The sequence below is a fragment of the Frieseomelitta varia genome, unplaced genomic scaffold, assembly GCF_011392965.1.
Source record: "Frieseomelitta varia isolate USP_RPSP 00005682 unplaced genomic scaffold, Fvar_1.2 scaffold_131, whole genome shotgun sequence".
Classification (NCBI taxonomy): Eukaryota; Metazoa; Arthropoda; class Insecta; order Hymenoptera; family Apidae; genus Frieseomelitta; species Frieseomelitta varia.
In genome coordinates, this window is record NW_025108984.1 from 243,483 (window position 1) to 253,287 (window position 9,805).

Consider the following 9,805-nt stretch of genomic DNA (forward strand, 5'->3'; position numbering starts at 1 on the left):
TAGATATATTATAGATAATACTATCTATTTATTTTTTAATTATTTTAATATATTATATTCCACATATTCAAAAATTTCATTTACGTATGTACATTTGATAATTTATTTTAAGTTTGTTTTTTTTTTTTAAAGATATGATATAAAGTATGAACGGGAAGTTTTAAAACGACGATAATTCTATTAAAATAGCTATATTTATGTGTAACAACAGCTTAACGTATAACGTTTATTTATGTATACACTTCTTCCAGGTTGTTAAAAAATGAAACAGAGTATTAAATACAAAAATCATTTATGTTTAAACTTATTCACAGTTTAATTGTTATTATAATACTCTTCTTTTGTAATAAAGTAAACCAATCTACAGTAAAGCAATTTACAGTAAATCACAATAATTCTTTTGAAAGAAATAATTATTGTTATAAATAATCAATCTTTGTTATTTTGTCCATCAATCATGTTACACGGAATGAGAACTAATTTTGGAATCATTCCAGGTGGCGCAATAAATTGTTGAGTACTCTGAGGTATATTACGTCCAGAATACTTAAGCTCTGCTTCTGTTACAATTTTACAAATGTTCATTTTAATATCTGCTTGAGCCTTTGGAGGGAGTCGTTTGACAGTTTGTGCCATACTATCAAAGAAAAGTTCTATACTACTTTTTCCTTCAGGGGCCAGGTAGACTTGGTCATAATTATTTTGTGTGTCCTAGAACATACAATGTTAAATTATGAAACGATATTAATTATAAAATACTATAGTTTGTTAAAGTGAGTTCAGTCAGCAGTATTAAACAAAACTTAGCTATCAATAGCTAAAAGTCAAGTAAGCTATTGATAAAGACAAAGAGCCAAAGCTATTGGTCAGCGAATGACAATAACTTGAATTCAGGAGAGATTTTAATTACATAAAATTGACTTTATTTATTGTGTCCTTCATATTTTCTTTTCTGCAAAATTTTCTTTAAAAACGCAAAACACGCTCCTTAGTCATGTGCATCTATTTACTACTGCTGACTTAACTTGTTAAACTGTAGTTTATGTACCATTTCTACTCACTTCAACTTTAGAAGAACTTTTTACAGAATTATTTGCAACTGGTGTAGTAACAAAAATTGGTGTATCAATTGTTTTATTTTTAAAAGATGAAGTTTTCAAAATACTGTAGGTCGTAGGCACTTCCAATGAATCAATTTTCATTTTTTTTGGTCTTATTTTTCTATATTTTGATTGAATTTGTTGAGCATATGAATCAATATCATGTTGTACTGCGTTTTCTACCTCTATACTTTTCACTACATTATCGCCATTATCATTTAATTCCATAGAATCACGATCCAAAACTGGATCTGCGGTTGTTTCTTCTAAAACTTCTAAATATTCACTATAGTCCTCATCATTGCGATCTTCTAATTGTTCTAAAAGACCTTCAGAACTAATTCCACCTGCATTTATATCCTGTATGTAGTCTTCAGTTAATTCTATACTTTGAGGTTGATAATCCAATTCATACCTAAAGGAACATTTTCATTAATATCCGATTATTTTATTTGAGAAAATAAATATACATATATCAAGCAAGTTTAATAAAATTACTATTAAATAGAAACTTGTTAAAAAAATTACATAATATTCTTACGGAAATTTTAAGAAACTAAGATGATCTTCAAAAATCCATTTCTTCCTACGAACACCTTTCTCCGTCTTATTCTTATATTTAAGTATACGGCAGTAAGTATCTCTTAAGTTTTTCCATCTTAGTCTTACCCAGGTGGCTAAAAACATATTGATTATATTTACATACATACCAGTTTATAAAGTTAAAACATCTTGCAAAAAATATGAATAAAATGTTACATAAATATACATATATATTCTTAATATCATAATAAAAATTATACAAAAATAAAACAGAACATTTTTATGCAATGCACAACTACATATGTTCCTTCAAATATCTTTTAAGTGCTGTTAAGTGTAGTAATTTTTAAGTAAATTTTTTTCCTAACATACTGTTAAATATTCATGTAAACGTAAATTTGGAAGTTATCACACGTTGCTGCTTACGTTCTTTTAGGTAAATATCCGAATATCATCTTTTCAAGTTGAACTTTCGCGATATTCACCGAAATGAGATCGACGAAACGAAATTGCTGAGCACGTGATCGTTGAAATCGCCAGTAAATGAAAAACAGTAACGTATATCAACAATACAAGCGTGCAATTATCCTAGAAAAAGCGAAAGAAGAAAAGTAGATCGTACGATCAAGACCAAGCTCATCCGAGATCCTCTTCCAAACCTTCTGTCGAAATTCCTGAAGCTTGATGGAGGAGCCTTTCACTTCGGCGCTGTATAAAACTGGATGTTGTTTTATCGCTTCGATGATCTTCAGCGAAATTTTATGCGAATCAGGCGGCATCGTCGGCACCATTTCGTCCGTTGAAAATCGCTCGAAGAGGCAAACTAGTCGTCGTCAATGTTGAAAACTCGATCCTATGTTTTCGATTCGATGACCGAACGAGGATCTTGTTGTCACGTGAAAATATCAAATTCGATTCACGATATATACATATAAATACGTAAAATTTACTTAAGATTGTAAAATAAAATCAAATCAATCTCGGTTATTTTTTTATTGTTAATTGTGAATCAGATAAACAGGTAGATCAAAATGAGTGTAGATTTGATTATGTAGATTTGACGTTACGATCAAATCTTTTTTACAAATAAAAACTGAAACAATTTATTTAATTGAGAATGGAATTGAAAGTTGGATTTGTTGGTTAATTTAAATTTTATATGCTCCTTGCCACGAATATTGCTGTTCGAGTTAAATAACAAAATTTGAACGATGTGATTGAAAGTTTTTTTAATTACTAAGGAAGCTAAAGTCCGTGTCGCGTCCTAAAAATCGGTCGTTAAGTGTGCTGAAAAACAAAGGACCCGTAAATAAAACGACAATCGCCATTCTTTGCGATTAACTAAACTTCCGTTGCGCTGTTTAACCGGAAATCCTCGATTTGTTTTTTGCACTTTGTGTTATATGTACGTATCATGTATTTGAGAATTTTGCCGTAATCAGTTTTACTTTTTCTTTTTTCTTTTCAATGCAACATTTAATTTTGCTACTGTTGCCATGTCTCGGTAGACAGAGTGTCTCGTAACTGGTAGTTCAACCGAGTAGGTAGTTCAAAGAGCTGATTTTATGTGAAAAAAATAAGTGGAACGAGAGGAAAGAACAAAATTTTTTCATTAAAGATTGAAAATTTATCAAGTATATCTGAATCTAGCTAATTCTGAATGTGACAAAGAAGAATAATTAATAGGAGGATATTCTACGAACGAAAGTAAAGAGTATTGAATAAAATTTTTTCGTAAGATGCTTCGTTTAAATACTAAGGAGATAAACGAAAGATAAAAAGAAATTAAATTCAAAAAATTGTATGTTCTATTATATGCTTAATGTTGTTTTATATATTACTGTTTTACTTTATAATACAATGATATTTGTATCTGAAAAATTAATAATTTATGAATTTCATGATTTCTACCACATTACCATCAATACCATCCGTTACCACAGTACCATCAGTTGTGTTATATAGTTCATGACTATGGTACATTTAATTTCAAGCTTGGTTAAGTAGTCTCGAGATAGACAGAACGATATCAATAATATTCAAGAAAAGTAATATTGAATTTTTAATATTGAATCTAAAAAAAGGAATGGCACAGTTACCATCACCATTTATTAACCATACTAGAAAAGTATGTAGTCTCTACAAACGTGCTTTACGCGCGATAGAAGATATGAATATTGAAAGACACGAATATAGGTAAAAAGAAATGTTTTACTTAAATCTAACTGTATAATTATTTTTTTTGTTCTAATATGAATTACTATAAATAAACAAATTTTACTCGATGTTGATAACTTGGCTTGTTTTATTTCCAAGTAATTTTATTTGTTTGTTACTTGTTTTGTTATATAATCATTGTTTTATTATGTATCATTAATGTATCATTGTTTTGTTACTTATCATTAATGTATTGGTGTAATCATTATTGTAATCATTGTTTTGTAATGTATCATTAAATGTATTAGTAAATTATTATTTATACTAAATGATGAGCTATTAGGTCTGATAAATTTATGTTCTGAACTTTTTTGAATATTCTATAATTGTCTTTTTTTTATTATATAGTTCAATTAATGTTTTCTACAAGTATTCTATAATTATCTTTTTTTGTACTATATGTTCAATTATTCACTTAAAGTTTTATTATTTCATTCTGTATATATTGTTAGTAATTAATGTTTATATTAATTAATAAGCTACTAGTCTAATAAATTTATATTGTGAATTTTTTTTTGAATATTTTACAATCATCTTTTTTTATTATATACATGTAGCCATTTACTTCAAGTTTTAATATTTAATTATTAAAATGTAATATATTAAAAGAATTTTAGAAGTATTTATCAATATATATTACTTTAATTTAGATACAACGCAGTTTTATTGAGACAACGTTTCGAAGAAAATCGAAACATAAAAGATCTTCGCGTTGCCAAAGAATTGTTATTGGCTGCGGAAGAAGAATTATTTCAAAATAAACATCCTGATCCATCAATCTTTGCTAATAGCCCAGGTGGGATAGCTCATGGACGTTTTGTGGTGCCACCAGATTCTGTAATGGATTTCTGGGATCCGGTTGAAAAAGCTAGATATCCGAAATATTTTGCACAAAGAGAGAAACTTAAGGAGGAATATGAAAAATTATATAAAAAATTGTATGCCAATCCTCCTAAAAATACTGAGGAAGTAAACCCTACTAAGTGATTTAACTAAAATGCATTGTTTATGTAGATATAATAGTGAAAATAAAGTTGTTTGTTACGTGTATTGATTTTGTTACTTCATAATGAGTAAGAATGAAAAGTATATATATCTTAAGCACTCTTTGAAACATTTTGGACATTAAATTTGAAATGGTAACATTTATGAAGTTGATTGTTATAAATCTTAGTGGGAATAAATTCGACAACAATGATAAAATTTAGATATAATTTAGTTAGGGACTTTCTGTAGTTTTATGATAATTGATGTTAAACATTTGATTTATGATGATAAATGAAGTGAAACAATTACAGTGAAACAGATTTGTACAGTAATATGTGTTTAATCCTCAAATCTATTTAAATTCCTTTTTGTTATTAATATTTTTATTAATATTGTTAGTAATTCTATGATATTTTTGGAAAATAAAGTATCTTGTTTGTGTATGTTGAGTTTATTGTAACTAACTTGGCTTGTAATAACTATATTGTTATAGTTAGTTTAACAATGTTCTGATAGAGAGCGTAGCTTTGTACTTAAACCAAATGTAGACTTGCAGATCTGGTATTTTATTTTGTAATGGACATTATATGTAAACTGCACAATGTATTGCATACTTCGGTTTCGATAAATGTTACTCGTTGTTTATTATTTTTATTTCATGTTCTTGAAAGAATGGCCAATTTAGAGGTATATAAAGAACAATTGCAAAAGATTCGTCAATATGCACGGGAAAATGGTATCACGGAAAATGAAATTGATAAAGCTTTACAGAATTCCTTTCGTATTCTTGAAAAGAAAGAGAAGAAAGTTAATCTTTGTTTTATTGTAAAAAGTATGTTCGTAATATTATTTATAATAATTGTATGCTTTATATCCTTTGACAAAAAGTTTTTGGTAGTGATGTTAATGAGGAATTTGCAGAATTCCATCTATCCAGGCTTAAAATTAATTAGAAAAATAGCTATACCGGTAATTCAACATTATCCTTCTTTATCTGGTATGTTGATTTACGTGACTAAATTTTTCTTGTATAAAAAAATCCTTTATATGATCATAGAATTATATGTATAATGTAAATTATTAAAAAATTATATGTAATAAATATATATTTGAATATAAAAGATCAGCAGTTACTTTTTAAATCTCGCATCATTATGATAATGACAACAATTGATTTCAATAATGCTGTTTAGTTTTTTTAAAATATTTATATTGTTTTTCTTTTATGTTTTATTTTACATTATTTTATAGAATTATATGACGAATGGTGCATATTAGAAAATCCATATTTTTATGTAAATGATATGGATTGTTGGCCCTGTAGCGTTGTACATTTTATACCTGATTTAACTGGCCATCATATATCTAGATCATTTAATGTTGGAATTCCTTATATAAAAACAGAAAATTTTTCGGATGTTCGTATGAAAGATATACAAGAATTATTGTGGCAAAATTCAGAAGTATTTAAAACAGATGCTATGAAAGTATTTTCTAACAATAAAACTTACAGGTACCATATATATATACATAAAAAAAAATATTAAAGTGCTTTAAATAAAAAGTTTTAAACAAAAGATACATTATTCTAGAAACATTCAAGATGTTATGGAAAAAAACATGGATTTAAATCTTTCCAAAAATTTATACAATCATGTTACATGGAGAATTAATCGCATAACAGCAGGAAGAATTTTAAGAAAATTATTCCCAAAACCCACTGATACACCAAATTGGTGGGAACAAAGTACAGAAAAATTTATTTTTTTTGATGAACCAAAATCACCACCTTACTCTTTAGTATGTAAGATGTTATTTTTTGGTTTGCATGAAATATTGCTTTCTAAAAAATATTAATTATTATATAAATGTACAAAATATTCTTGCAAAAAAAAAAACTAATACATACTTGAATATATGTATATGCTATTATTTTAAAAATAATCTTATATTAGAAATAATTATTTTGTTTATAGAATAACTTTTTTAATTAATACTAATTTTCAAAACTTTAGCCAAATCCTGAATGTAGTAATATAATGATAAGATGTACAACTGGTACAAGGTTGATAAAAATGATAGCAAGCTCAGAATGTAGTGCATCTTGTGAATCCTTTACAGTGTTATTATCTGCTGGAAAAACTCGTATGTATCTTAATGTATAATCATTTAAAAAAGATAGATTAATTTAAGTTTAATTATTTAAACTATTTACTTTATTTTTGATATAACATTAACAGAGTAAGTTTATTTACATTTGATTTAAATAAATGTTTTGAATATTACACATGTGATAATTAAACATTGTTCAAATATTTGATTGCCAGAATTATATTTCTTTTTTAGTATGGTATAACTGGTGGTATTGGCGACCAGTCAGCTTTCCAGCTTTAAATTCAACTACTATTACCATTAGTTACATGACTTCATTCTGTTGAATTACTTTTTGAGGTAACTGAATTAATTTTATATAACTAAGTTTTTACTGAAAAAATTCTGTACACTACTATAATTGTTTTTATTATTGTTATTCCTTCTCCTCAAACAATATCTTAAATAATTGATTTTATGAAAAACTTCATAAATGGAACAATACATTGACATTTATAAAATAATAGTTTAAGTTTGTGCTCCTTTTGTAAAATTGTAATAAATGCTCGATATTACAGTATAAAAAAAACATCAAATTAAACAACATATAACACAAATTGTTGACACAATTAAATTTGAGAAAAGTAAAAAATCTACATGTAGTACAAGTTTATGATCTTACATAACAGTGTAATAATATTAGATATAAAATTTTATTTATTGGAAATGAATTTTTTAAAAATAATTTAGTTTAAATACTAAATATATTTTTTAAATAAATAAATTTTTGTTTAAAACTCTTCTCTAAAGTTAATCATATTTTTGTTGTACTTTTTGTTTAAATATAATAGGCACTAATGGTAATATAGCACATATACATAATACTATAATACTATTCCATGACCATGCGTCAGTAGATGATGTTAAATTTTGCAATGTTTTACCTGCTTGAATGGCAATAAAAGATGGTGGAGCAACTCCAAAGAAAGTACCTAGAGCAAATGGTGCAAGAGGCACTCCAATTACAGGACTGGCTAAATTTATAAACCAATTTGGGAGTAATGGAGTTATTCGAAGAAATAGCATGTAATTGAAAAGATTGTTTTCGTTCTTCTTTACTGTTAACGACCATTCTCTTGCTTTTTCTGGGAAATATTTAAAAAGTAATTTACGTCCCAAAAGTGATGAAAGAAAATAGCAAAGTGATGCTCCTACTGCACTGCAGGTGCATACTAATAACCAGGCTAAGGGAAAGGGGAAAAGAAAACCAGAAAGGATTGAAAGGAAAATAGAACCTGGAATAGCAAATGTTTGTAAACTAAACTTATGTTAAGGGCTTTTCTATAAATTGTACTATTAAATTGTACATCAACTATATGTTAAGATTTGAAGATAAATGTATATATTATACGTGAAAAATAAAATATAATCTAGGTAAATATGAAATGATGTGTTTCTAAAGTCTATCAATTATTTTGAAACTAAAAGAATTTAGTATTAAAGGATACAAAATATACATAATAAACAATCCAGCGAGCACTTGAAAATAATAAAGATCTTTATATCGTCCAAGAAGTTTACCTAAATTTTTAGCTTCTTCAATGTGTAACGGTAATTTCATATGTTGTCGTTCATCTCTGAAATATAACAGATTCAAATATCTGTTTATATAAAATCTATTCTAATCTTTTCTTACTCTGCAAGTTCTGGAAAAGTAGTATACACATAAAGTAATGCTGATAATGAGGTAATAAAAATCACACCAACTGTTAAGATTGATTGTTTTGCCGATACCCCCTCGGAGGAATCTGAAATTATATTTAAAATTTTATTAACACATACAAATCAAGACTTTGATTTAATTAAATTAAATTAACTTAAATTAAAATATCATCAATTAAAGTTTTCGCAGTACATTTTTCATAAAGGAATTCAAATACAGTAAAGCATAAGTAAAATAGTTACATCTATTTAACGATTAAAATAGCAATTATTAATTTAAAAATTTCACTAAATTTTCGTTTAAAATTCTCTTTGAGATCAAAAACTTATATTTATATTGACAAAAATTACATAAAATCATATAAAATTATATTAACAAAGTACTATTGTATAAAATTTACTGTATAAAAGTATTATACATTAACAATTAAAAAATTATAATTTAATAACAATTTTCATTTACTTTACGTGTATTATAAAAGTTCAATTTTAAGGTTAGAATTTTCTTAATTTCATTTTCACGTTATACATTAAATACTGGATTTTGTATTAATAAAACAAATTGAAAAGTTAAATATATCAGCAGCCTGAAATTTCAATATTTATGATAATTATCAATTAGATTAAATAGAATTCTATTAACATTTAGCATTTAAATTTTGAACCTGTTTTCAACAAATTGAAGTAACAAGTCAGAAGTTATTTAAAGGAAAATCAATATCTAGTTTATTATTAAAAGATCATATTCTAAAATGTTATCCTACCGATGCTTTGCTTTATTCTAGTTTCTGTTTTCATAACTAGATTGTTACTGTTTTCTTCGAAGTGAATTGCTCAACAATTCAAGATGGCGCGAAAGTAGAAGACTATCTTTTTTTTTTTATAGTGAGTTAAACAAATTAATATTTTTCTGTAAAAAATTTAACAATACTTCACTAATTTAACGTACTCATTATTCACTAAACACGAATTCAAATTATTTATGTAAATATGTACTTACATATAGATGTAGATATAACTCGATAAACTTGAATCAAAATTTTAAGTTCACGTTTGTTACGTTTTTTTAAAAATATTTATTATATTTTCTATGTTATCTTTTACCATTACAATTTAGAAATATTTTCATTAATAAATTTTAAAGA

The 9,805-nt window shown here is 26.1% G+C and overlaps 4 protein-coding genes across 7 annotated transcripts; 2 read left to right on the top strand and 2 right to left on the bottom strand.

Moving 5' to 3' along the window:
* Positions 1 to 275: 275 nt before the first annotated feature.
* LOC122529865 lies at positions 276 to 2,566 on the bottom strand. Its single transcript, XM_043656366.1, has 4 exons — positions 2,266 to 2,566; positions 1,642 to 1,777; positions 1,062 to 1,515; positions 276 to 711 (listed from the first exon to the last, which is right to left on the bottom strand). Exons 1-4 carry the CDS (start codon positions 2,432 to 2,434, stop codon positions 430 to 432), a joined length of 1,041 nt encoding a protein of 346 aa, XP_043512301.1. The 5' UTR covers positions 2,435 to 2,566; the 3' UTR covers positions 276 to 429.
* Positions 2,567 to 3,589: 1,023 nt separating this feature from the next.
* LOC122529890 (NADH dehydrogenase [ubiquinone] 1 beta subcomplex subunit 9) lies at positions 3,590 to 4,907 on the top strand. Its single transcript, XM_043656398.1, has 2 exons — positions 3,590 to 3,839; positions 4,511 to 4,907. The coding sequence occupies exons 1-2, from the start codon at positions 3,730 to 3,732 to the stop codon at positions 4,845 to 4,847; spliced, it is 447 nt and encodes a 148-aa protein (XP_043512333.1). The 5' UTR covers positions 3,590 to 3,729; the 3' UTR covers positions 4,848 to 4,907.
* A 31-nt stretch (positions 4,908 to 4,938) lies between these two features.
* LOC122529849 lies at positions 4,939 to 7,915 on the top strand. Of its 4 annotated transcripts, XM_043656335.1 has the most exons (6): positions 4,939 to 5,844; positions 6,099 to 6,360; positions 6,440 to 6,647; positions 6,863 to 6,992; positions 7,194 to 7,298; positions 7,790 to 7,915. In XM_043656335.1, exons 1-5 carry the CDS (start codon positions 5,424 to 5,426, stop codon positions 7,283 to 7,285), a joined length of 1,113 nt encoding a protein of 370 aa, XP_043512270.1. In that variant the 5' UTR covers positions 4,939 to 5,423; the 3' UTR covers positions 7,286 to 7,298; positions 7,790 to 7,915. The 4 variants fall into 4 exon arrangements, with proteins under 4 accessions (XP_043512270.1, XP_043512260.1, XP_043512278.1 ...); XM_043656325.1 differs by lacking the exon at positions 7,790 to 7,915 and having other exon boundaries at positions 7,194 to 7,356; XM_043656343.1 differs by lacking the exon at positions 7,790 to 7,915 and having other exon boundaries at positions 6,252 to 6,360; positions 7,194 to 7,356.
* LOC122529881 (transmembrane protein 41 homolog) lies at positions 7,704 to 9,547 on the bottom strand. Its single transcript, XM_043656390.1, has 4 exons — positions 9,425 to 9,547; positions 8,635 to 8,746; positions 8,447 to 8,575; positions 7,704 to 8,256 (listed from the first exon to the last, which is right to left on the bottom strand). Exons 1-4 carry the CDS (start codon positions 9,456 to 9,458, stop codon positions 7,749 to 7,751), a joined length of 783 nt encoding a protein of 260 aa, XP_043512325.1. The 5' UTR covers positions 9,459 to 9,547; the 3' UTR covers positions 7,704 to 7,748.
* Between the last annotated feature and the right edge of the window lie 258 nt (positions 9,548 to 9,805).

Excerpts from the sequence above, each read along its gene's own strand:
- LOC122529865 (XM_043656366.1), bottom strand. The coding sequence starts at position 2,434 with ATGGTGCCGACGATGCCGCCTGATTCGCATAAAATTTCGCTGAAGATC. Across the intron at positions 1,516-1,641 it reads CTTAGTTTCTTAAAATTTCC|GTATGAATTGGATTATCAAC; the intron begins GTAAGAATATTA and ends ATGTTCCTTTAG. Across the intron at positions 712-1,061 it reads AAAGTTCTTCTAAAGTTGAA|GACACACAAAATAATTATGA; the intron begins GTGAGTAGAAAT and ends TGTATGTTCTAG.
- LOC122529890 (XM_043656398.1), top strand. The coding sequence starts at position 3,730 with ATGGCACAGTTACCATCACCATTTATTAACCATACTAGAAAAGTATGT. Across the intron at positions 3,840-4,510 it reads ATTGAAAGACACGAATATAG|ATACAACGCAGTTTTATTGA; the intron begins GTAAAAAGAAAT and ends ACTTTAATTTAG.
- LOC122529849 (XM_043656335.1), top strand. The coding sequence starts at position 5,424 with ATGGACATTATATGTAAACTGCACAATGTATTGCATACTTCGGTTTCG. Across the intron at positions 5,845-6,098 it reads ACATTATCCTTCTTTATCTG|AATTATATGACGAATGGTGC; the intron begins GTATGTTGATTT and ends ATTATTTTATAG. Across the intron at positions 6,648-6,862 it reads AATCACCACCTTACTCTTTA|CCAAATCCTGAATGTAGTAA; the intron begins GTATGTAAGATG and ends TCAAAACTTTAG.
- LOC122529881 (XM_043656390.1), bottom strand. The coding sequence starts at position 9,458 with ATGAAAACAGAAACTAGAATAAAGCAAAGCATCG. Across the intron at positions 8,747-9,424 it reads TAGAATAAAGCAAAGCATCG|ATTCCTCCGAGGGGGTATCG; the intron begins GTAGGATAACAT and ends ATATAATTTCAG. Across the intron at positions 8,576-8,634 it reads ACTTTTCCAGAACTTGCAGA|AGATGAACGACAACATATGA; the intron begins GTAAGAAAAGAT and ends GTTATATTTCAG.